This window comes from Drosophila obscura, unplaced genomic scaffold (genome assembly GCF_018151105.1).
Source record: "Drosophila obscura isolate BZ-5 IFL unplaced genomic scaffold, ASM1815110v1 contig_150, whole genome shotgun sequence".
Taxonomy (NCBI): Eukaryota; Metazoa; Arthropoda; class Insecta; order Diptera; family Drosophilidae; genus Drosophila; species Drosophila obscura.
In genome coordinates, this window is record NW_024542736.1 from 683005 (window position 1) to 709019 (window position 26015).

The following is a 26015-nucleotide window of genomic DNA, read 5'->3' on the forward strand; positions in this document are numbered from 1 at the left end:
TGGCTCGTGCCAAATGTGTGCTGGGTAAAAATATTGTACCTGTTTTCGGTGAGGCAAGCTGTCAAATACTGACACCAGCCATCAAAAATTCACACAGTCGAAATTGCTGCGACAGAAACAACATGACACAGGAGCCGAACCATTTTACGCTGCCCAGGTAAGTTGAGCAGATCAGACAGTTGGTGCAAATAAAAATAAAAATCACATCTCGCATCTCTTCTTGCAGCGGCGCCTTCGATATTAGCCGCGATGTGGAGCGGCTCATGAGCAATACCCACGAGGACTTGTCGCACTTTCATGAGGAGGTTAAGCACCTGATGCTCAACGTGAACGAGGTGGTGGCTGAGAACAAGCAGCTCCGCCTGCAGTTGGACAAATACAAGCAGGCGGATGCAAGGAAGCCTGGCGGCCTTGAGGAGGTGCAGCAGCGCAGCCAGATGACCGAAGATGCCTTGGCCAATGCCTTGAAACAGATCGATTCACTGCGCAAGGAGCGCAGCAGCCTGAAGCTGCTCCAGGAGTGCTCACAGCGTACCATCGACAGTATGGAAAAGGAGCTCAAGAACTACCGGAGACAGCTGAACGAACCGAACGACGATCAGGTACGTGAACCAGAAACCCCAGAAAGGTGAACCATTTTTAATTTCTGTCATGTTTATAGATCATCAAGAAGTACATTAAAGCTATTAAAATGCTGGAGGAAAAGATAGCCAGCCAAAAGGAGAGTCTGCGCGCACAGGCAGAGATGATCAAAGTGCTGAACGAGCACAAACAGCGCAACGGCATGCAGATCGAGGAGATGCAAGCGAAGCTACAGAAGAATGAACACTGTTCGGTCGTCATTAACGAGCACTCAACGGAAATTGCCAAACTGAAGCAGCAGGTCATGGAGTACGAGCAGCGTCTGCATCAGACTCAAAATCTGCTCAAGGAGTGCAACAAGCGGGAGAGTGCGGCCATGACTAAGGTCCAGGAAGCCCTCAGCTTGAGCGAGTCGGCTGTGCGTGAAAAGACCGAGGCGGAGAAGCGAGCCGTAAGCTATAAAGAAGAGCTGGCGCAGCTGGCCGCCAATATGGGCATCATCCTGCAGGAAGAAGCCAAACGTGTGGACAGCGAGGTGGCCACGTTAAGGGCCAAGCAGCGTGAGAAGGTTAGCGTGACGACGACCGCATTCTGGTTTCCTAATCACATTTTTCTTACCCATCGATTCCAGCTCAAACAGGACAAGGCGGAGCACTTGGCGGATATGGCGGCGCTGCAGGCGCGCTACACACGATTGGAGAAAAAGTACAATGAGGTTGTTGATCAGTACGAGAGAATCGATGCTGAGCTGGAGGAAACCCGCAAGCGGCTGAGCGAGCTGGAACGCAACGGACTCATCGAAGAACAGCAGAAAAATTCCGAGCTGTAAGACTAATATAAATAATACTCGACTTGATTATTAATAAACTTCTTTTGTGTCCGCAGCAAGATTAACGAGAGTCGATTAAGCGACTACATGCAGCACCACAGACAAAAAACAATCGAGTACAAGGAGACCGTCAAGGACCTGACGATAAAGTTTCAGGGCGAAGTCCGACGTCTCATGGATATGAACTCTGAGCTGAAGGCCGAAATAAAGATATTAAAGGATGAAGAAGCCCGAGGCAACACCATATAGCCAGGCACTGCAATTGTTTACAAGCTGTACAAATATAGATATATTTTTTTAAGGTTATTGCATAAATACGATAGTTTCTAATTAGGCGAAGCTACGAGGCTGCAGCCTGAGCATTGCGACCGGGAAACAAGCTGGGAAACCAATAGGCAGGCTCCTCCTCCGCTTGCCTGTCTATCCAGCAGAGGCCCTCGCCCAGCACCTTGTCCAGAGATTGCCTGGCCCGGTAGTCGGTCCAGCTGTGAGGCACAACAAGTTAGGAAACCAATTAAAATTGATTACTTTTAGATAGTGCTCGAATACTTGCCCCAAGTCCTGCATTAGCTGCGATTGGGTGACGCAGCCCTGTTCGGTATTGGATGCTGCATTCAAGATGTTCGTCTCCTCCATGCTCAGCTCCCCGGGAATGGACTGAACGATGTACTTGCCCTTGCCCAACTTGTGCACAACAAAACTGAAAGTACACAATGAAATGTTAGCTGGTGCTGCACGAATGAGTATCGCATCTGTGTGGACTTACCCATTGCCAAATATGCTCAGCTTCTTGGCTGCCATCAGTATGTCCTCTTTGGTGATCTCCTGATGCACTGCACTCTGGCCTCGGGCCGCTACCAGGCGCCTACGCAGCTCGTCCAGCTCCATCAGACCGCCCGTCTTGTGGTTGGCCGCCAGGCACACCTCGACCACCTGAACGCCCAACTCGTAGTAGAAGTCGCCCATGCCCAGGACGCTCCAGAAGCCCTTGCCCGTGGCCAGCGGATCGACGCCAATGGCAGCGCACATTTCCTGGAACTGCTTGCGAAACTGCGAGTTCTTGCGTATGTCTTCCTTGTGTTTCATTGCAAATTCCTCCAGCTTGCAGCGGAACACGTCCATTTGCTTTGTCATTTGCTCCAGCTGCGACTCTTGCAGGTCTGTGCCTTTGTCCTTGTACTTCTCGGCAGCTAGCTTTTGCTGTTGAATAGCTCCCAGTCCCACGCGTCGACGCATTTTCAGTAATAGTAAAAATTATATTTATTTTTGTTTACAAAATGTTTTGTGACATATGAGGCCGAATGGCAGCACTCTTTGGCGCTCGAACTGACAGCAGAATAGAGTTGCCCTACCGATTGATAAAATACTGCCCTGAAAACAGCGTTGCCGTACTGGTGTCGAAATTTCGCAGCGCTGCCAGATATCAAAAGTGGTATTTATTTTATTTGAAAATAAACCGCCAAACTTGAAATAAAAGTGACTTGCTGTATAGAAAAGTATGTTTGGATTTTCGTCACATCCGACATTTAGAATACTCAGATGCCTAGTATGAAGACGCCGAAGAAGCCACACAAAACCTCCATATAAACATTTTTTTAGTGTGTCATAAGGGCGTGCTCAGTTTTTGGCCCAGCTATCGTCACCCCCATATATGTACATATATTAATCATTACCACTACAAATTCAAAAAATCAATAAAATTACGATTGAATATCGACAGGCAGGGGAACGGGAACATTACCGAATGGCCCGCATAATTTGGAATAGTACACGTCATCAGCTGCTAATGTGCCGTGAGAGAGGACATTGAATGTCATTTATGTTTATGCCGCCAGCGGAAATTGAAAGTTCTGAATCTGAATCACACAAAATGCAAAGATCAGCGCAAACCGTCAATGATAGCATCTGGTTAATTATGCGAACGGTGTGGAGAGAGCGCCACACAATGAAATTCAAGCTCATTAATAAGAAGACAATTTGTTTTTGACTTGGTGTTCGTTGTGGTAGCACTTAACACCACTTAACGGTAGAAAAATCAGACGATTAGCGAGAGAGCACGAACGGACAGACAGACTGGACCGGACCGGACCGCCAGAGGCACTCGAAGCGGGCCGGCTACCCCATCATATCATTACGCCCAGTAGTCGTCGGGATATATTTGTACATAAGTAGGCGCACGTTCCAATGCCCATCGAGCTCTCAATGGGATGAACATGGGATCGGATATGGCATACAACATGCGGGGCCATATGTCCAGTTAACTAGGGCAAGCATTGAACTCGGATGCGATTCAATGGATTGCATAATGACTCTGTTAATTGAAATATCTCTGCAGGTCTATAAATAATCTACATAGATATGTAGACGGATGTACATACATGCATACATATGTACAGCTGCACATCAAAGAGTATGGCAGGTCTGAAATTGAATATGGACGATGTGTAAGATTTTCTGCTTGGCAACATATCAACTCTTTGCATGTCCGAATTGTGAAATAATAGCCCATAATGGGCTATAATAGAGGAATACAAAACAAACAAATAAGCACACAATTATCGTGTTGGAGAAACAAACATACATATGTCAACAGGCACTTGAATTACATGCAATTTGATCGTTTGCGATCAGCTGTGGACAGACAGTATGTACGTAGTATGTATGTATGTATGTATAGTTGTTGCATTGTGCCCATCTAATCTGTTAATTGCTCATTTGAACTTTTACAAACTCACAATTTTGTAATTAGTCACTGCTCGTAGATACAATTTTTACTATTACTAAATACATACATATGTACAGTACATACATACATATGAATGTAAGCATTCAATCTGGATTTCACAATTCTAGCCGTTTAGCCACAGAATATTATTGCTGCTCTCCCTCTTTCATTTTTTATTTTAGTACGGTGCGGTTCTTAGTTGCTGCTCATTTGTTTACATATTCCTTTGTGTATTTTTCATTGCCCAGGAGGCAATACGCAATTGTTAAACAGGCTGGGAAAGCACACGCACACACACGCACACACACGAGCACACAACATGTACGCAGCATGTGTGCATGTGCATTGGTTTACCGTAATGCAAATGACATCAGGCGAGCAGGGGCGTGGTGGCATGCGACAAGCAACCGAACGGAATAAAACAAAGAAAAATTAATGAAAATTCAAGAGGAAAAGCAAACTAAAATAGCAGCCAATAAAAATAAACAAAAATGCTGCAAGCCGACGACAGACAAAGGGCCCAGTCATGGAAGCAGGAGGCACACCAACAGAGGGAGACAGAGAGAGATAGAGAAAGAGAGAGGCTGAATTAGATGTGGGAGTGTGGGAGTAGGGGAAACAATCCTGAATGCAGCTGTAAAAAAGTGTGGGGGGGGAGTGGAGAGGGCGATAGCTGAGCGACTTGTTTGACAGTCGAGGGCGAAATATTTGGGCAGCTGGCCACACTGCCGGCATAGGGCGCGTGCGCCGTCGGTCCATCATCAAACGCAATCCATGTAAATTGTACGAGAAATGTAATATGCCAGAAATAGTTTCGCTTGGCGAACGAACGTCTGACCATCTTGACCAGATGCTGTCAGCTTAGCGCACCGCCAGATACTCGGCTACACAGATATACAGATACAGATACATCAACATCAACAGCGGGAACGAAACACTGACAGGCGGAGTAAAATGACCAGACCAGACCAGACCAGGACCAGCGCTAAGGAGGGTGGGGAAAGCAACTCATTTGATTTTTCATGCACCGCATATCGCATTTCATTAATAGAGTCCATTCACATTTCCCCCCACCCTCGGCGTCCCTCTGAGCTTGTCTGGCTCTGATCTGAAATGCATATGAAATGAAGCCACAGCCAGCCACCACCACCACCAGCAAAAGATCGGCCCGGGCGGGGTCGCCATAACTCATTCGAACGCAACCCTCAATAGAGGGGGGGGGTCCCAACTTTCAGTTTACTGGAAAATCTTTTGTCTGAGTTGGATTGTGTGCGAGGGAAAATGCTTAAAAAATTCAAAGAGAAACGAGAAGAATTGAGGCACAAATCTTAGACAATGGAAAACGGCCCAAGACGAGGGCAATAAAAACTGGATAAAATGCAGGAAATTAAGGAAAACCATTCGGGTAGGGGTAGGGAGAGTGGGAAAACCAGTTGGAAAGCCGCTCCAGCTCTCAGCGATCAATTATTATGCTGGTGTATCATAGTCGGTCGGTTTTGTTTAGCATTTTCCAAGTGACTGCCCCGAACTCCACTAGAACCCACTCCACTGGCACTCCACGCCACTCCACGACGGAATCTCCCCTCCATTTGTGGCAGCGACAATTGTCGCTTGTTGTTTTTCGCATTCCCAACCAGTTTGGGTGTGAAAAATAACGGCCTGAGAAGCACTCCCAGCCAGATATACACAAGTGGGTCAACTCGAGTCGAAATCATGTCTTCGAGTTGGCAACGGGCATCGGCAACGGGCATCGGCAACGGGCATCGGCATCGGAGAACTTGTAAGTTGCAACTTGCAATTGGCGTGCCGCATGCAATGGCCATCGAGGCATAGCCAAAGTGACCCACTGGAGACGAGTACGGGTCCGCCACATTTGATTTATGCCCGCGACCGCGACCCACTTTGGACATAATTCACACATGCGATATCCCAGCCCAATCCCAGCCCAGCCCTCCCATCAGCCTCTCAGCACCAGCACCAGCACCAGCCTCTCACCTTCTTCTACTGTGAATTATGAGCTTGGACACTGGTCAACAGATCTTTGGCTGTTGGTCACACGAAACCAGCCAGCTGCTGTCGGACTCCTTGCAAGAAAGAGTCCCGAGAGAGACCTCAGATATCGTACCCTCCATTACCGTATTACGACGATGCCTAATTGCGGTGCTACCGGCTCTTATCTATGGCTGCACAGCCAATGGGACTTAGAATGGGACACTTTTCGCTGCAATCGGAGGCGCGTGAGATTTATGAGGCCAGAAAAGAGAGACTTCCAACCAGAACCAGAAACAGAACCACAGGCAGAACCAGAGGCAGGGGCAGTGCTGCAATTAAGGCCCCTAAGAGTCACGTAGAGTAATTGTATTGCTGCTCATAGCATGGGAGACAGTGGGACAGGGTTTCGGTGCTGTCCGAACGCAGGAAAGATAAATGAAGCAAATTAGCGCGCAGCAGGGCAGCCAGGGTTTTGTGACGGAGCGGACCCGGCCTGGCCAAGGGCAAACGGCAATTTAAGATATGAAAAGTCAAAGTTCAAATGCGCTTGCAGAACTGTAGAGATTTTAGAGTATCAATGGGCGTTGAATGTGGATGAAACTTGATAACTTTTGTTACAGAATTGTTTCTTAGAACATAAATTCATTTCAATAGTTAAATTAATTGCATAATCATTTTCTTCTAGTTTGAAATGCTTCCCCTTCCAGAAACAAAACATACAAAACAATGCCCCACCAATTAGGATTGATTTGCCCATTCCTGAGGTCGCTCAAGAGCAGAATGTAATCCTATCCTATCCCCAAGGCGTCTCCGATGGATGCTATCCCCTTGATTGGTGACTCTGATATCCCTTTCAATCCAAACTCTTCGTAACCCTTTGCCCTGACTCTTCCCAAATGCCAAAAATTGAAAGAAACCCAAACGAAATAAAAAACGACAATTCCGGGGCCCATGTCTATGCTTTTTGGGGAGCAGATGTTACTTTTGGCGGCTCAAAAACGAGAATTCTCTTTGAGCCGTCTCGCCGCCTGCGAGTGAAACCTGAAAGAAAGGAAAGAAGAAAACAAAAAAAAAAACCAAAGCACTTGTTTCAGCTTGAGCAGCAGCTCAACAAGATGTCCCAATGTGTGGCTGTGGCAGGGTATGGGGCGGAGGCCGAGGATGTGTGTTGTGTGGATGTATTTCAAGTGCGGAAACGGGAAGAGAGTGCCACCGGGCACCGGGGCCGGCTCTGGCACCATGCACCGTGTATCGTGCACCGGGCTGTGTCAGATTCAGGTTTTGGTTTTTGGCGCAAAATAAATTTTTGCTCAAAATTACTAGCAGCAGGTATTCACGATGCCCCTCTCTCTCTCTCTCTCTGTCTGTATGTGTATATTTATTTCTTTCTCTGTCTGAGATGATGATGAGGGCAACAGCAGCAGCAGCCGCAGAAATTGGCGCAAAAATTTACAGATGGCTCAAAAAATGAAATAAGAAAAAGGCACAGCAAAGGTAGAGCGGGAGCGAAGGAGAGTGGGATGGAGACAAAGCAATGGGGGCAGGTTGCATCTGTGTGTCTGTGTTGGTGGGGTGGGGTGGGGTGGGTAGAAGGCAGAATTTATGATGCATGTCAAAGACGAGGGCGAAACACAAACAGAGACACCCCACCCCACGCGCGCACGCACTAAAAATAGCTGACAGGCGGACCCTAGAACTGGGGGAATTACACGCAGCTCCCAAAACATTATTCACATACAATTGCACGTTGCACACACCTACACAAACACAGAGAGCGCCTGCAGATGAGAGAGAGAGATGAGAGAGAGAGAGAGAGTGAATTCTTTAATGAGCTCATTTATTAATTAGAGGCACGTGACGTCAGCAGGCCAACCACCCCCCCTTGGTCCACACACTCTTTTACTCTCACTCCATGGCAACAAATAACATTAACTGCAGCGCACTTAACCTCATGACCAGCGCGTGCGACCAGAGAGCGAGAGTTCCCGTTGTCTTCCGCTTACGTCACGTCTTAGTACGTGGGCAATGCACTAATTTCGTGCAGCATAGTAGCCCCAGGCCCCGAAAACAGCTTGAGTTTTTCCAATGACAAGCTGCTTTGCTTTCCTTTCGGCGGAAGTGACGACGAAAAGTAGCCGCCAGTAGACACAAACACGTACATAGAGCAGATAAAAATACACACACGCACACGCGCGCACTTGCATGGGGTGTGTGTGTGTGTGTGTGTAGCCCTGCATTCAAATCGGTGCAAAGCTGAAACGCATTTTCACAGAAATTACGCAGCGGCTGTCGTCGTCGTCAATCGTCAGGGGTTAACGTGAAACGTGAAAGGGAGTCCGCTGGATCAGGGGGAAGGAGGAAGGATCCTGCAACTTTCACACATTCTCTCCAGTGTGTGCGTATTTTTTTTTTTTTTGGCACGAGGGATGGTTTTTGCATTCTCCGACCTGTGCCCGTGCCCAAATCTCAACCCCTGAACCCTTGTTCATCGGTCGGGCAGGTACTTGCCACACACTCCCTCCTCCGTTCCCAATTTGGACATCGCGCCAAAAAGAAATATGATGATAAATAAATCCTTTGTCTGGGGCCACACTTGAAAATGACTAATCGGCGCGGCCAAAGCCAAAGGAAGACAGGGGGCGTCCAGGCCAGGCCACCAAATTCCAGCTGTTGGGCTGCTGCTGCCACACTGATGACTCAGCATTATTTGAAAATACGTTCATCCCACATTGATCCGCTATTCCCACTCCCACTCCCAGTTTCACTGCCACTTCCACCTACCTACATACATACATACATACATACATAGCACAGTTGTATTTATAATTTCTGTGCCGTTTTTCAACTATTTTCACTTTCGTTCGTGCTAACTACTGTTGTTGCTACGCTCCAACGCCGTGAGCGCGAAAGTGTTTTTATTTTTTGTTTTAGTTTTTATTTTTGCTTTACTTTTACATTTTGTTGCTTTGTATTGTATTTTGCTTCTAGCCATTAGGCTGTTTAATAACGCATGTCACTAGGTCTGACCTTGGAGATGGGCCCAAAACAATGTAAACCTATTAACTTGGTACAACAACAGCGATCAAGCACACACAAATATTTACATCACATATGTATGTATGTATAAGCTGGCATATCTAATTATGTTTACATGTCCATATCATAAAGGCGGAAAATTCACTTTCTTTATTTGTTACATCCCATATAAGGCATGTGGTATGCACATACATACATATGTATATATGTACCTACATATGATTGAGAAATCAATTAACAAACGTCTAGTGATAAGGCGCTCTTTGAATTTCAACAACTCTCTTAAAGCAACCTGCTCTGAACATTGAGGTGGCGAAGGGGATGAATCATGATAAAGCAGAGCAGAAGGGTACCAATTTTGAACTGATTTGGAGAACGCTTTATCGTATATATATTACATTTGATCGAAAAGACAATTGTTGAAAGTCCTGGAAAATCCTATTTTATGCAACAATAAATAAATCGCGATTGTGTTAACATAAAAGGAAGATAAAAACCACGCTAAAATCTGAATCTATGTTGTATGTTTGAATTTGTGGTTTGGTACCTTGTTGGGTAAACAAATATGACGTCACAGAACGTATTCTTGCCCCTTTTTAAAAGAGAGCGAAAGTTATTTTTAAGAGAACGAGCACTATTAACGCAATGGTGAGAAGAAGAGAGCGAAATCCCAGCATGTCAGCAACATTTCATTATCTAAAAAAATTATTAATTATTAATTTTTTTTTTTTTTATTTACTGGTTACTGGTTACTGGTTCTCGGTTTCTTAGGTCACTCGACAAAACAAATCAAGTTATTTTTCCAAATATTAAGACACATTTCAAATTGACCGCCAAACTCAATTTAGCGCACCAAAAAATACTGACATTTTTCGCTCTCAATTCGTGGAGAGTTTGCAAAACTCTCAGCAACATGGGGAAATGAAGTAGCAGCATTGTTGTGCAACTTTGGCACGGAATGAGCAACAATCTGCATACCTTGGGAAAATGGATATTATGGACTTGGGATATTGTTTGAATTTTCAGGCTCCAATTAATGCAAAAACTACTCAGTCTCTGTTCTAAAGATTTTAACAAAGTTTTGCAGCTCACGACTACCAATAATAGGTATCAGAACCGGGATAAATGTATTTATAACACACAAACATGTGCATTAATATGTAAAAAACATGTCAATCTAGGATAAAATCATAAATAATGTTTCAATGGAGCTTTGAACAAAACATTTAACACCAATTAAAAGAAATAAGGTATGCAAAAGTACATACGCATAGAAGATACTTGGTTGACCAGCAACATGTGACGTCACATTTAGTCAACATTTAAGTTTTATGCTTTGGCCGTTTTTGTTTGAACCTTAATATGTAAATAATCCAATAAAAAGGACTTCTGAAAACTTGCCAATCTCTTAAAAAACTTATGTATCTATCGGATAAAATTATTTGTTTAGTGCTGATTGGTCTATCTAGCTAGTTATATTAAACCGAATATAAAAATCGAGGAATATCAACGCATCTGGTCTTGTCCGTCAGTATATTTGTGGTATATTTCGGTATATTTCGGAGCGTCTGACCGTATATTTTAACGATAAGTGGTCACACTTATCAACATGTATACGCGGTCAATAAAATCAACAGAGACTAAGAGAAGAGAACTGGCGTAAAAATGTTAATATTAAAAATAAATTTGAACCGAACGGTTGTTGGGCGCGCGTGAACGAAAATTCAAATAAAAGTCTAAAGTTCGCTAAAATATGCACGTATAGCGCGGTTTGTGTTTGTTTAACAAATGAACAACAACCAGCTAGAAACTAAAATTGAGTTTCGTGATTAACAATTGAGTAGCAATGAAACAACAAAATAGTGACGAATTTCGCTTCGAATTCTAAACAAAAATATCACCCACAAAGTGTAGAAAAAAAAAAATAATTCAAATCCGCAAGAAATGTGCCAATAGAAAAGCAATTAAAACAGCCGTTTTTGCAATTTCGTTAAAAATGCTCTCGAGCACGGTACGTGACTTCTCCGCCAGCTGATTTTCTCGCCCGTTCCCGCTGTGTCTGTAATGAGGAGAAAAGTCCAACACAAGTAGTACAAAGAAAAGTTCAAGTGAAAGCAGAAAGCAGAAAGCGATACAGAAAGTACTGCAAAGCAAACAAGAGAAACAGGGGAACCAACTCAAGTGAAAGAAGGAAGAATATAGCAAAGTGCACGATGGCGCCCATTCAGGTGCCCCCGGTATGGTCGAGGCAGTCGCTGGCATCTGCTGAGCTACGCCGCCCCACCCCGGTGGCCGTGGCCAGTCGCGCCTGCCGCAATTTGTTTGGGACCGATGCGAACGAGGTTGGCGTCGACATCAACAAGAGGCTGGCCTATGTGACTGAAGAAGGGCGGAAACGCGTCCACCGGCAATACGGCGTGGATATTGTGGCCGAGGATAGGCGCGAGCAGGAGCTGAACCGGGCGCACAGGCTCTTGTCCAAGTGTCAGGCGAAGCCCTTGGAGCCCTTTCCAGCGGGGGTGGCACTGACGCCCAGCCAGATTGCAACCACAGCCAAGCTGATAATCACCAGCTGCGCTGAACGCACCAACCTGACCAGATCACACGGACAGAAGCCGTACGGACGTCCTCCTCAAGGGATTAAAGGTGAGATTCGTAGGATTTCCTCCAACTGGGAGCACCTGATTTTCGTTTCCCTTTTGGTTACGTTTATTTACGGTTTCCTCTTATATTCTATTTTTTCCCTCGCTTTGCCTGGCATGGCAGTCAACCCCTAATTTGGGTGAGAAACCACCCTTGTGTGTGATTTTGTTGTTAGTTTTGTCATTCGCCTCGTTTGCTTCCCTTTCGTTCGTTTTTTCTTTTTTTTTTTCTTATTGTTAATGGTTACGGTTGCTGGGGAACTGTAATTCGAGATGCGCCAGTGTCCGCTTAGAAATTAAAATCGTTTCGTGGCCGTTTCTAATCGGGTTACGTATACAAATGTAAATGCTCGACTCATTTACAACAGCTACACTATCTTTCTATTACGATATTGGGTGCTTAGATAATTTCGGATTACTTGATTAGTAGCGCTGCATATTTCTAATTTGTGGCCACTACTGTAATAACTGTAATACATATAACCCTACTAGAACTGTTTACCACAACTGTGTACACACTGCAGTGTTATGTGTGGTTTGCCGAAGGGTTCTTTCTCCCTCTAGCGTCTCTCCCCCCTCCCATACAACCATCTCTTAATAGTGATAACTTTTGCATTCGTTTCGCGCTCATTTCGCTTTTCGTTTTTCGTTTTTTTTTCAGTTTTTGTTTTGATAGACCTTTGTTTTCGTCCCCACTTTGCTCGTCGTATTCTTACACTCAATTTGATTCACATTTTGCTTTTGTTGGCTCTGGCTCGGGCTCGGGCTTTGGCCTGTTATCAATTCCGTTGGTCAAGGTCTGAGCATATTGACATACCTTTGTTGTATGGGTTGTTTCCATTGATATCTGAGAAGAGTGCAATCAGACAAAGGAATAATCGAAAAAAAAAAACGCTGCCTTGTGCTGATATCTGTCGCCAGTTTGTCTTGGCGAAAAACAAACACGCAGACTGTACGTATGGGGGAAAATAAACTGTTGAATAACAATCCCGTTTCGTTCTGCGCGCCAAAAAGATATTTTTTTAGATTCTGTGCATCCCATAATCTTTCTACGGACAACGACGACGGTGATGGTGATTGCGTCAGGGAGTGCAGCTGCTGCTGCTGCAGAGCAATTAATTGAGAGGCCTCAATTAAATTAAAATCAGCGCCAACGCCTTATTGCTGCTGATGTTGTGCATGTGCATATGTGTGCATGCTGAACATAAAAAAAAAAACAACAACTACTTGGCACACGCCTGCCAAGAGCGAGCGACTGTACATAAGTTGTAGTTGTTCTTGTTGTTTTTGTTGTTGTTTACGGCCGCACCCACAACGACAAACGCAATCTCAACAGCGGCGTCACTCTTATACGACGTCAGCCCACTCACACACACATTCGCGCGCGCGCGTATAGACAATCAGGCTGCTCGCGCTCTCTCTCTCTCACTTTTTGCTCCTCTTTCAACCTCTCATTCGTTGAGGAGGTATTCCATACACCCTTGCAGAGGGTATTTATAAATGGACCACTGGTTTGTGATTAAGAAAATAAAGCATTCCTACATAAGAGATAAATGACGTGAGCCCATGTCTGTCTGTCTGCTGTAACGCAAACCACTCGATAGGAATTGATATAAAACATTTATTAGTAAATTGTTTCCAAACTGAACGATCTGAACGTTTCTCCATTACTTTGTTAAATATTTATAAAATTTAAAGCTTGTATTATATCATTAGAATCGTATATCGTGTATCGTACCATTTGAACGATGGATCTTGCAAGAGTATCAAGCACCTCGGCTCCCAAGCTGGCCTCCACTTCGCGTTTTGTTTGTCTTGGCGCACGAGGAGCCAATGGAGCCTGCTGATGGTGTTTTTTTCCATTTTGGCGCGAATTTGTATTTTCATGTTTATTTTTAGTGGTTCCTCGGCTGATAAGCGAGCTGAGAGTGTGTGCGCGTACGCGTGTCTGTGTGTTTATGCGTAGTACTACGAGCGCACGCATGTTGTGGATGTTGTTTTTCAAAACTCGTCGTGAAGGTCACGCACTGATCGCGTAAGTACAGCAGCGCTCAGTAGGCAGCATTTGTGGCAGGTCCAGAGAATACAATCTCATACAATTAGACATGTTCTGTTATCTCCATCGCGCTCTCAAGCTCTTGCTTTTGCTCTCGCACACATCTTGTCTGGCCATGTTTTGGCCACCACTGTACTTCACAGTTAGAAGCGCTTTGTTTTGTGCTTTTTGTTTTGCTTGGGATTTTTACCACGCCTCGCCCCAATAAGGCCCGAGATTCTTCGAAAGCTTGCACACATACTTATGCACATATGTACGTACATACATATGTATACAAATTATGTATGCTGAAACTTGCTTCTTCCCATATAAATATTTATGAGTATATTATTTTGTTGCCGTTCCTGTTTTCATCGGTGTGCCCTCTCCCCACACATTTCGTAAACAAAACGCGTTTTGTTGTTGCGCCTCTCTTCCACAGATTTCTCATATCTTTTGTGGTGCCTTTTGATTGTATTCGTGTGTGTAGAAAGCGTAATGTTCGGCCTGCATGTGTGTGTGCTTGGGAGAGATTCAAAGCTGCGTGCTTATAGTGATAACGGTAAATTACATTCGCGCTCCGCCCCCCGCCTATTACAGTGGCTAACCACCACCCTCTCCCTTACATTAAGAGAATCGCCGACAACGACGACAAAGACTACGCTTTGCGATCCTACTCTTCCCACTCTTCTTCATTGCCCCGTTTCGCTTCAACTTCTTTGTCGTTGTCGTTGGCTTGGCTTATAATTTTCTATAACTGTACATTTGATTATAACGCCGCAAGCGCGGTTTTCGTCGTCATCTGCGGCTGCGTCGCTGCTGCTAGTCGCTTTTAGGTCACTGCGCAGTGTCTGATGTTTGCCTATGGCCTGCCTGCCTGCCTGCCTGGAGCCCCCAGTGTCTAAGCTTTAGAGCGGTTTACGTGATGAAGCAACCGACCGCAGCTGCGGCTTGTCCAATTGAGATACTATGGAGTGTAAATACATACATACATACATACATATAGATATGTATATGTATATAAAAAGCTATAAAAATAGCAACAACATCAAGGTTGATGTGCCATTTAGAACGCATTTGGCATGCGTTGCTGCTTACGCTCAATGATTACACCACATAACCATTCATTGCCTGCTCTCCTTGTTCTTCCATTAAGCGCTATATCATTCACTCCACCCACCACCACCTCCCACACCACAGCATTGCACTTTTGCGATTGCAGCTATCGCGCTGCCTCATGCTGTCGTGGCAATGGCGACGACTGCCCATGACATTTATCCTCTATCGCCAATGACCAGGTAGAGAGAAAAGGTAGGGGCATACTCACTCTCATGTGCGATAAGAAAGCTCCCTCCCCCTCCACTCTCCAAGTGCAGTTCGCAATTACAGTTTGCATTGCTTTCCCTTTTGCCTTCTGAAGGTCAAAAATTCCGCTGAAACTTGTGTTGCTTTTTCTATTTGCACTGTGTATTTGTAGAGGGTATATACATATGTATGTACATATGTATATGTTTCAAGTAGGTATGCAACAGGTAGGTATGCAAATAAATCTCGGAAATCATAAGAGTTAAACAAACATAATTCCAAAGTTATGTGACTTATTTGCTCTACCATTTTATTTTTTATTTAGATATTTCGTTTTAGTGTAAATAAATTAGAGGGTATAATTTCGTTGGAATATCAACTATTTCCCTCTTAATTGTTGTATGGCATTCTGTTTGTGTTTTTCCATTTCCTTTACAGCTATTTATGCGAGGCCTGCACTGTGACTAATTGCCACTTTTCCTTTTTCGCCCGTTATCGTTTCAGAATTTTACCGCGAGCGCAAGGCCCCCAAAGTAATTTCGAATGTGCCAAAATGCAACACAAATAAGAGTTACGTCAGCAGTAGCAGCAGCAACAACAACAACAACTGTCCCAACAACAACAACAATAGCTGTCACCCTCGGGCTGTGGATAGTGGTAATAGAGAAATCGGGACGATTGTGAAGAAAGACGAGTAGGACGAGTCGTGCAGCCGCAGGAGCAGCCGCAAAAACCATTGCAATATATTATATTTATTGTGAACGTAATTTTAATGTTTTAAAAGTGATTTGTTTTTTTTTTTATATTTACGTATGCATAAAGCTTTTATGTATATACTTGTTTAAACAAAGACTTGACGATCCCAAAATGTTGTCCAACAAAAAAAGCGCGCCAAATCGAAAAGCGCTCAAAAGCAGACGAAAAGCGAAAAACAACACAAAAAGATCAACCGCGCGTGCAGCACAGCAGCCGAAACGTACGCGAAAATACCCGGATGCATAGCGATAGATATAAAAAACTATTGAAATTATGATGATGATATATATATGTATTTATATTTATATAGAGATATTTATATCCGTGCATTAGCATACGTAAATTATAGCAAAACGAAAGACTTCAATTGGTAGCAGCACTTTTATGATAGATTAAATTTTAATTAGGAAATTGCATCTGTACGATCTCTTGCTATGCATCCATTAGATACTAGATAAGCCCCCCCCTGAACCCAAACACACTCACAAAGCCCCTCCCCCACCTTCCCAAAAAAAAATTCAAGCGTTCTCAGCGTGTTTCGGGGCACTGATGCACGCGTGTGCCAGAAGTATTTGAAATGTACTTTGTGTCATGATCTCAATTATTAAAATGTAATTATAACAGAAATTATTTAAACAAATCCCTCTTTAAGCTCTTACACACACACGCACACAGTTTGATTTGATTGTGTTGTGTGTCCTATGCCCCATTTGTGACAAATTTTTATCTCTACATTCTATCATCCATGTACGAGTCTGTATGTATGTATATTATTTCTGCAAAATTATTTCCCTAAGCTTTCGACTCCTCCTCCAAATATGTTATTTTGAACAACCAACCTGTGTATATTGTATGGGACTTTGACTCCCAAGCAGCTAAACGAAAGAAAAGAAAAAAAAAACAACAAAAAAACAACAAAAGCATTGTGTATATTCCCTGCAACGAAACTAACAACAAATTTTGTAAAACTTACGCAAACAAAACAACAAAAAAAAACCTTAAAAAAAATCTTTAAAAAATACAAATGTAAAACAAAAAAGATCTTAAAAGCTTTTTATTTGCCTACGAAATAGTTTTGGTTGGGGTTGGGGGCCCTTTTCCGCTGGGGATGGCATGATTTGTGTGTGTGTCTGAAGCGTAAAGAAAATTCGGAGCACTCGAGTGGAGAAAGGGAAGGAGAAAGAAGGAATGACTCAGCGTAGTCGCCTCGGGCTACGGATGAAACGGACAGTGAACCCTCGTCTAGGAGGAAACAAGCAATCTATGGTGAAAAAGCAACGATTGAAATGTACGCCCATATAATCAAGGGATTAAATGAAAATATAATGGAGCCACGGACTACATTTCAACGCACAGCAAAGCCTCATCTAGTAGGAGGCTCCAGCCTTTCTCTACTAAATATTCCAATATTATTCCCATCTGGCACTTACAGTGAAACCAGCTCCCGGGAACAACAGCTTACACTCAAGACTTCAATCTGCCCCAATAGAGATGTTAGTCTATGAGACAGAGAGATCTCGCCGCCTCAGGGATCTGACTGGTCTGCCCTAAGAGATTCCACTGTATTAATTAGGGTCAAATCCATTAGTTGGGTGTTCAATCAGTGCGCGAGAGCAGAGGAAGTCGAAGCCATCTTCCTTTACTCTTTCATCAATCACTATCCACACCCATTAGAGGCTCCACTGTGGTTCAAACACTAAAAAAAACAAATTATGGGGAAAATGCTTTCTAGTCGTAATTTTTCTGTTACGCGTAGCTTGTGGAGTGGAGTGGGCACTTAACATTAGATTGGCTGCGACTTCCGGCAGATCGCGCCGTCAGAGAGGGGCCTTAGATCCAAAACTATGGCCTGGCTTGATGATGATTGATGCTGGCCCCCGTCCCCCCCAGCCGCTGTTGCCTGCCACTGGGTTTTGTCTGCCTGTGCCTCAGCTTCGTTTTGTCCCACAACTAATACACATAGAAAACTAAAGTACCCTGCAGAGGTCATTATGTGTTCTATCAGATGTTTGTAACGCTGATCAGAAAAGCATTTCCGACTCCTAGAAGTATTTTTAATGTTTAAATGATTTTTTTCTTCTGTAATCAGTTTTCTCAATTCTTAATTATTATTATTATTATATAACGCTAATAAAAATTTAAAATTGTTTTTCCAAATTTTAAAGCTGAGTATCAAAACTTTGCCACGACACGAAGCTACTTTCTTTCCGTTTGTTGTTGCTAGGCATAGCAAAATGCATACACACACACACACACACACATACATACATATGTACATATACATCTCCCTCTCTCTACTCTACTGCTTAGAGGCGGCTGAGCGAATCAAGAATGCAATATGTAATAATGGCATTGCGAAAAGAGGCAAATTACATGCTTGCATTTAGTAACGAGCATGTACAACATTTGCACATATTTGCCCACTTAACTAGCGGGCCAGGGTACGGTTATTAGCATGCAATTTCAAGATTTTAATGGCTACAATCGCAATGCAGTACACACACACACACACGCACACGAAACTTAGGAAGTCTGGCACGGTATATTTTATACAAGGTGAGGTATTTTCGATCTTCGAATTCCATACTCTTTTGGATGTTGTTGAGGCTGTCCTAATAAAAGGAGCACAGCACGCACTCACTCTTTTCGAATGCCGCACCTTATACGAATACACTTTGAACAGAAACAGAGCCCCCGGTGTAGAGGTGTTTGTACTCTGCGTTGGCCGCATTTTCGTTGCTTTTGCATTCGCCTCGCAATAAATTCAAAGCTGCAAAGGCAAAATTTATGACGTTGGCCTCGCTGATTTGTTGCTGTTGTTGCTGCTTTTCGCCTGTCTTCCTTCGCTGGTTGTTGCTCTCTTGCTGTAACGGTACCCACTAAGCCTGCCGTTGTTGTTGCTGTTGTTATTGTCGTTTCGCTATTTCTCTTTGCTTTCACATTGCCGTTGTTGCCGTTGTTTTTGCTGTTTTTTGCTTTTGCAATGAACCAAACGGCCCGTCTGCAAAATCGCAAATAATTTATAGCCCAGCAAAAAAGGAACAAAAAAAAACAAATTTAATTACATTTCATTTTTCCATTAATCACCATTAATGTCAGAGGTGCGGAGGGGTGCGGAGACTGGTCCTAAGTGCAATGCCTGGAAAAGCGTGAAAAGCGAGCCAAGGCCATCTGAGACGACGCGCACTGTTCCTAGCTGCAATTGAAATCAATCAACCCTGAAGTCTACTCACTACAACGCCCCTCCTCCGATTCCCGCGCACAGCTGCCACTGCGTTGAGGCTGCGTGTCTGGCCTGGCTCTGTTCAACGTGAGGTCAAGCAGGGTCTGGAAGGGGCTCCACTGGCACAGGGGATCCCTGCAATCGACCAGTGCTCTAATCTGCTGACCAAGTTGTGGCTTTGCATCATTTCCTTGGCTCTACTCGGCTCATTTGCTGTTGCTGCTCTGGCTGCCGTCCCTATATGGGCATATGGAATGCACTGCAAAAGGGTATCTAACATACTTCGATCGTTCAGCCTCTGGTTTAATTATTTAATTATATCAGCAGTTGCTACACGAAGGATCGCTTGTAAGTCGAGTTTTGGTAAGAAAAGTTTTTGGTGCTCTGAAACCTTATAAGACGCTGCCCTACCAAAAGTGTATTTGAAGCTTCGGCTCCGGCAAAGTTAAGCTGTTTTTTTTTTGTTTTTCTTCTTGTTGTTGTCGTAATTTCAGTCCAAAGCAATTTGCAGCACAAATCAACGGCATGCAAAGCACTTTTGTTTATTTCGTTGATTGTTCCCACAATTTTCGTACAATGCCGGAAAATGTACGTGCTCGAGAGTTGCTGCTGTAGTTGTTCCTCTTCTTCTTGTTGTTACTGTAATTGCCTACCAACAAAAAAAACAAAACAAAAAAAACACCAAGAAGAAGATGTGAACAAAAAATAACTCATACAACGTGAAAATTCTTTTCAAATGTCAGACAAAGAGACGAGATATGTGATGGGATGGGATGGGCGGGGGTGTGTGGACCGGACCCCTGCTTGACAGACTTGAAAGATCTCTCAGATGCGGACGGACGCAAATCGCTGCGCGCTGTAATCGTGCAGGGCCCAGTTAGGCCATCCCCATCCCAACATCCCAACAAAGATGTAGCACAAAAGATACTGTATAAGAAGATCACGTACAGCATAAAGTGGGGGCGTCATTTACATTGCCAGAAGGAGGGCGCAGTGGCTGCCAGAGAGCCAGAGAGCAAGCTTAGAGCCAGGATCGGTTCGGATCGGATCGTGAGCGTGTGAATCAAAATGCCAGCAAATGCCAGATATTATAGTGTGTAGAAAGAACTCTGTGAGGGGAGCAGCGTACCATATAGATCGCAGGGAAACGTGATCTTAAAATGAAAAAACAACCGATCTGATCTCATTATTGAGATGTCGAGATCCGATGCTCAACAATACACGCAAAGATTTTTAAGATTTATGAAATGCTACAAAGATCATGAACATCGCACTAATGGACTTCTAATTGGCTGAACTAGTAAGTTGTGTACGTCATATTAAGACAATAGGATAAACGTATTACCGTGGCCCTTAAGAATAAATTTATCTAGTGGAACTTGTACCATTTCTGACCAAAAATACTTCGTTAAGTAAGGAAAAGCCTGGAATCTTTTTAACGGGTGTATTTTGTATAAAAAAATTAAATAATGTATTTAAAAAAAATAAATTTCTATAATATTTATTCTGAATTGTATGTTTTTGTTGTTGCAGGAAACTACTTCTTTGTGACCAGCTGTCTGGTTGGCTTGGAGGGACAGTTCCCAAAAGTCGCGATGTGTCGCAGTGACAGCCTTTTGATGTGGATCTTCTGCGTCCAATAAAAATACCCATCAACACCTGTCCTCCGGGGGTAAGCTGCTGTCAACAGAGATCTTATCGGAGTATTGATTACATTTTCATTAGTAAAATGCACTTCGAGTGTGCACTGTGCTGCCGCAAATACTTTTCAATTCGACACCAATCCAGTCATGTTGGGGGTTCTACGTGAAATGAGTGCATCCAAACTATCCGCGGGTATCCTACTCGTGCTGTATTACCACGCCAGATTCATGGCAATCGTCAGCTTAAAGTGGACAGACAATGGATAAGCGTCAATGGACATTTGGTGATGGAACTGAGAGCTTGCCATTGTCCTTGCTGGCTGTGGTTCTGTGTCATCTATCGGATGGTGATTATGGGCACATTTGTTTATTCAAACTGTCTATGGATCGTTCGATTGGAGGATTATTTGGAGAGAGTGTCGCATTATATGGGCCTAGTAATCATCACACTTGTCTGCATTTGCATTATTCGCCTGCAGCTCTTGTACAGAACAGAATCAATTGAATTGGTCAACACCTGTCTGCGCCTCTTCCGTCGCCTTCGAGCTCTACCCAAGCGAAGAACTTTTGGCTATGGGGGCTGCCGAGAGCTGGTGCTGTTGCTCCTCTCATTGAGCTGCCGCATCCATGAAATGGTATACGCTTTAGGACAAATAGAGAGCATACTGATCTGGTGGTGTAACACCTTTGTCGTCTTCGGCTCCAGCATAATGATGGGCATTACTTTTTTGGGCTATCTCAGCCTGGGGCTGCTCTACTCCGAGCTGAACGATTTTGTCCGCTGCGAGTTGCGCGGCCAACTGCAGGCTCTGGAACGGCCGCACGGACTACAGCCGGGACGCCAACAGTTGAGGACTGTACGCCGCCATCTGGATGAGTGCTTGGCCCTCTATAGGGAGATCTACTGCCTGGCCACTTCGTTTCAGCAGCTAATCGAGATTCCGTTCTTGTTGACCTTCATTCACAATTATATTTTGCTTGGTGTCATCATTTACAAGCTGACTATCGATGGTTGGTTCGATGAGCATAAAGTGCTGCTCGGTGCGGTGACAATCAAAGTGATTCTAGACTTGCTGCTTGTGACTTTGTCTGTGGATGGTGCCAGGACTCAGTTCAGGGTCATTCGGCGGCTCAGTTTGGAGAACTGCCATGTCAGCGACCACGCAGATTGGCACATGATGGTAAGTTTATCGGTAACTGTAGATGCATAATTAATCCATCATTGATTTCATCTTTCAGTTTGATATTTTTGTGACACATTTGAATCTATACGAATTTCGGGTGCGTCCCCTGGGTCTGTTTGAGATCTCCAACGAGCTGGTCCTGGTGTTCGTTTCCGCTCTGGTCACCTTTCTAATATACATCATACAATATGAAATGCAGTCAAAGGTGGCATGGCAATAGTGAATCAGTTTCTGTAATCAGTTAATTGATTGATTCGCTGCTTGCACAGTTTATACAAATATTATGCCAACTAAATTGGTATACCCCGAATAAAGCACATAATCAGGAGGAAGGCTCATGAACTCCAATGTGTCGCAGCAGTCTTCATCATGTACGTGTCCCTTCGAGATGTGCGTCTTTCGCGGCTCTCCGCGTATATCCTACGCCTTAGCTACCATTACGCCAGAGTCCTGGGCGTCATCTGCTTTGGCATCTCAATGAAAGGACCCAGCGATGGTGCCTTGGTGGCACGCAAGAACTTCGCGCTCAAGTGGTACTCTCTGATCCTGCACATCGTCTGCGCTGCAATGGTTGGCTGCTTCTGTGTGCCACAGGTAGTCGCAATCGAGGATCCCTACGAGTGGACGCTGCAGTGCATGCGACTGGTGGCCTGTTTCGTTTGCACCGCTTGCATCGTGGTGCTGCAGTTTTTTCACGAGCACGAGGTGCTCCGCATGATCAACAGTTTCCTTCGGCTGTTTCGACGTGTGCGTCAAATGTCGTCGTCGCGGAGGAAAATCGGCTTTGGTGGCAAGCGGGAGTTTGTTCTGATCCTCTTCAAAGGCGTCTGCCTCTTCTACGAGCTGCTCTGCGAGTGTCAACTGTTGCTGTTTGCTCGCAGTCCACTGGCACTGCTGACCATTCTGTGCGAGATCATAGTCGAAATTGGTTCCCTGATGATCATACATATCGGCTTTGTGGGCTACCTCAGTGTGGCGGCCCTCTACGCGGAGGTCAACGCGTATGTTCGCATTGAGCTGCGACGTCAGCTGCGTTCGCTGGATCGTCCAGGCGCTCCGCCTGCCAGTCGCCGTCAGCTGAGATTGGCCCGCTGCCGCCTGGACGAGTGCGTGGCCGTCTACGACGAGATCGAACGTGTGGGCAGATCATTTCATATGCTGCTCCAGCTGCCGGTACTCATCATACTCATGGCCAAGATCTTTGCCACCACGGTGCTGTCCTACGAGGTGATCATACGCGCCGATCGGTATCCCAGGCAGGCGGGCATGTGGGGCCTGGTGCTGAAGGGTTTCGCCGATGTGATACTCCTAACGCTGGCCGCCCACGAGGCGGTCAGCAGCTCCAGAGTCATACGCAGATTGGGCCTGGAGAATTTTCCAGTCAGCGATCAGCAGGAGTGGCATGTAAAGGTCTGACATTGAATTCTACCATGGAAATTCGGTTGCTATAATTGGGTATGTTTTGTTTTTTCTTTGCAGTTGGAAATGTTCCTGGGTCGCCTGAACTTCAACGAGTTTCGTGTGTGTTTTTTGGGCTTGTTTGAGGTCTCCAACGAGATCATTGTGGTCTTTTTGTCCAGCATGATCACCTACTTCACCTATGTGATGCAGTATGGCATACAAACCAATCGATTGTGAATGTTGTATGATCCGCATTGGCCCTAACAAACAGGCAAAATTAAAATAAAATTTTATTCACTATTCACTTACACACTTGATGATTCAAACACATACTCGACCTTGGTGATATTTTCCTTGAACTGCAATTGTTCCAAGGAAAATCGGGTGTTTTACCGGCCCCCCCCTCCCCCCGCCCCCCCCCCGCCCCCCCCCCCCCCCCCCCCCCCGGCGCGGGCGGCACAGTGCCCCCCCCAACAGCCCCCCCCCCCCCCCCCCCCCCCCCCCGCGCGGGCCCCCCCCTCGTTTTATTTTATTTTTACTAATTTTTTTTTATTTAGATGTTTAGATTTGGGTTTTAATTTATATGTTCCTGACTTTTGGCTTTTACCGCGCCACAACGTAATTGTTGTCATACCTGTGAGGGTGGGAGGTGTGTGGGCGTGTTGCTAAATATAGAATTTATCGAAATATATCCAGTATGCTCCAAACGAGCTGTTCAGAGTTGCCGAACTTATCCCTGGTTTATCATAATCGTACTTCTTCTTTTCCGAAGGCCACACATCTAAAATATCTATCTGCAATCAAATACTGTTAATATAATTACAATAGTCTTAGCCTGCATTGGATTAGTTTTTTTTGTTTTCTATTATAATTTCTAGACCCAAAACCATCATCGTACTCTGGGCGGGTAAACAAGCCTTCAAATTGAAGTGCCGATGAGTGAGAATCGATGTGTGTGGACATCCAATCAGCAGTCAAACTAATTACTTAATGAATTTAATGTATGTATGTATGTATGACAGTCTCGTCCTGTGAAGCACAGTAGTCATGCCGCGAGTTTCCACTTGGCTTAACGCGCCGCGGATATCGGCGGGTCTGCTGCGCGTTTGTTTCTACTATGCCACCGTGTTTGGTGTGGTCACATTTCGGATCGGGCTGCGGGATGATGACTGCCAATTGGTGGCGTGCAGTCGCAATGGATACAAATGGCTCTCCATGCTGATCCGCGTGCTGGGCAGCTGCTTCTACGGCTACAGCTATGGGGCCTGGGCCGACCAGTACACGGACTGGTATCTGCGGCTATTCTTTGGACTGCGCCTGGTCGGCTGTCTGGTGTGCAGTGCCATCATACTGGTGCTGCAGCTCTGCTACGAGAAGAGGATCCTGCACCTGATCAACACTTTCTTTGCGCTCTTTCGGCGCTTGAGGAGGCTGACAGGGACGACGCTGGAGGAGGAGGGCTTTGGCGGCAGCTTGGAACTGACGCTGCTGAGCGTCAAACTACTGTCGCTGGCCTTTGTGTTCCTCGCCTTCCGGCTGCAGTATTCGCCCTGGGTGTTGCTCACAATGCTGTGCGATCTGTACACGTCCATTGGCACGGGCATGATCGTGCATTTTTGCTTTGTGGGCCTACCTCAGCATCGGGGTACTCTATGCGGCGTTGAATCGCTATGTGGATCAGCAGTTGCGCTCGCAGCTCAGCTCACTGCCACACCAGGGGGCGGATGTGCAGGCCCAAGCCAATCTGGACGAGTGTCTGGCCATTTACGAGTGCATCCACCAGGTGACACGCTCCTTCCAGCAGCTCTTCGATCTGCCGCTATGCCTGAGCCTCGTGCAAAATCTCTCCGCCATGGCGATGGTCTCCTACCATGCCATCATGCGCAGGGAGTATCACTTCAGCCTGTGGGGCCTGGTGCTCAAGCTGCTCATTGACGTGATCCTGCTGACCCTGGCCGTACATGTGGCGGTCAGTGGTTCGCGTTTGGTGCGTCGACTGAGCCTGGAGAACTATGCCGTTGGCCAGACTAAAAGCTGTCACATCACGGTGGGTGCCCAATCCCAATCCCACCCCAACAAAGTTTTAATTTCTGTCTCCCTTTTTTTTGCAGCTGGAGATCTTTCTGGGCCGACTCAATCACCAGCAGTTGCGTGTGTGTCCTTTGGGCCTGTTCGAGGTGTCCAATGAGCTCACCCTGTTCTTTCTCTCCGCCATGGTCACATATCTGACCTTTCTGGTTCAGTATGGCATTCAGACGAAGCAATTTTGATTCCCCCATCACGCTTTTGATTGCAATGTTGCACACACACACACCTGTCCGCTGCCCAATCCACTACCCACCCCACCTGTCCTGCGGTTACACGCAAAAGCGACAGATCAGCTGGCAGCGAAACATTAAATACTCTTAGCAACCAAACAACAATTTTAATTACATTTTTCAAGGAAAAATTAATTGTATTTATTTATTTGTAAATATATGTATATTTAAATTTATTTAAAATGCCAAGCTCCTGCACATAGCTATGATATCCCGCTGCAGGGTATGCTGCATAATAAACACTCGTTCGTTCGTATCGTTTCTGGCCAGGACCCAATTTCCGATTTCCGCTTAACCGTTTGTTCCGCTGCAACATTTTCCCATGAATGTGTGTTGTTGTGTTG

At 45.1% G+C, this 26015-nt stretch overlaps 6 protein-coding genes across 7 annotated transcripts; 5 read left to right on the plus strand and 1 right to left on the minus strand.

Annotated features, from left to right (window-relative positions):
- The first annotated feature begins 49 nt into the window (after positions 1-49).
- LOC111073299 (CAP-Gly domain-containing linker protein 1) lies at positions 50-1724 on the plus strand. 2 transcript variants are annotated; one of them, XM_022365569.2, is made up of 5 exons: positions 51-157; positions 227-602; positions 662-1150; positions 1214-1407; positions 1468-1721. In XM_022365569.2, exons 1-5 carry the CDS (start codon positions 123-125, stop codon positions 1658-1660), a joined length of 1287 nt encoding a protein of 428 aa, XP_022221261.2. In that variant the 5' UTR covers positions 51-122; the 3' UTR covers positions 1661-1721. The 2 variants fall into 2 exon arrangements, with proteins under 2 accessions (XP_022221260.2, XP_022221261.2); XM_022365568.2 differs by having other exon boundaries at positions 50-157; positions 662-1407; positions 1468-1724.
- On the minus strand, positions 1682-2712 carry LOC111073304 (vacuolar-sorting protein SNF8). The gene is made up of 3 exons (XM_022365578.2): positions 2178-2712; positions 1965-2111; positions 1682-1896 (listed from the first exon to the last, which is right to left on the minus strand). Exons 1-3 carry the CDS (start codon positions 2645-2647, stop codon positions 1752-1754), a joined length of 762 nt encoding a protein of 253 aa, XP_022221270.1. The 5' UTR covers positions 2648-2712; the 3' UTR covers positions 1682-1751.
- Positions 2713-10834: 8122 nt separating this feature from the next.
- LOC111073273 (gliolectin) lies at positions 10835-16778 on the plus strand. The gene is made up of 2 exons (XM_022365533.2): positions 10835-11810; positions 15651-16778. The coding sequence occupies exons 1-2, from the start codon at positions 11378-11380 to the stop codon at positions 15842-15844; spliced, it is 627 nt and encodes a 208-aa protein (XP_022221225.2). The 5' UTR covers positions 10835-11377; the 3' UTR covers positions 15845-16778.
- A 4158-nt stretch (positions 16779-20936) lies between these two features.
- LOC111073268 (putative gustatory receptor 93c) lies at positions 20937-22172 on the plus strand. Its single transcript, XM_041591734.1, has 3 exons — positions 20937-21005; positions 21248-21949; positions 22008-22172. The coding sequence occupies exons 1-3, from the start codon at positions 20937-20939 to the stop codon at positions 22170-22172; spliced, it is 936 nt and encodes a 311-aa protein (XP_041447668.1).
- A 149-nt stretch (positions 22173-22321) lies between these two features.
- Positions 22322-23612, plus strand: LOC111073283 (putative gustatory receptor 93c). The gene is made up of 2 exons (XM_022365548.2): positions 22322-23362; positions 23432-23612. Exons 1-2 carry the CDS (start codon positions 22322-22324, stop codon positions 23588-23590), a joined length of 1200 nt encoding a protein of 399 aa, XP_022221240.2. The 3' UTR covers positions 23591-23612.
- A 776-nt stretch (positions 23613-24388) lies between these two features.
- LOC111073294 (putative gustatory receptor 93b) lies at positions 24389-25681 on the plus strand (the record flags this gene model as incomplete). Its single annotated transcript, XM_022365561.2, is given in 3 exon segments — positions 24389-24982; positions 24984-25400; positions 25465-25681. Coding segments are annotated over 3 exon segments (1170 nt in total), but the record flags the coding sequence as incomplete, so codon positions are not given.
- Positions 25682-26015: the final 334 nt, after the last annotated feature.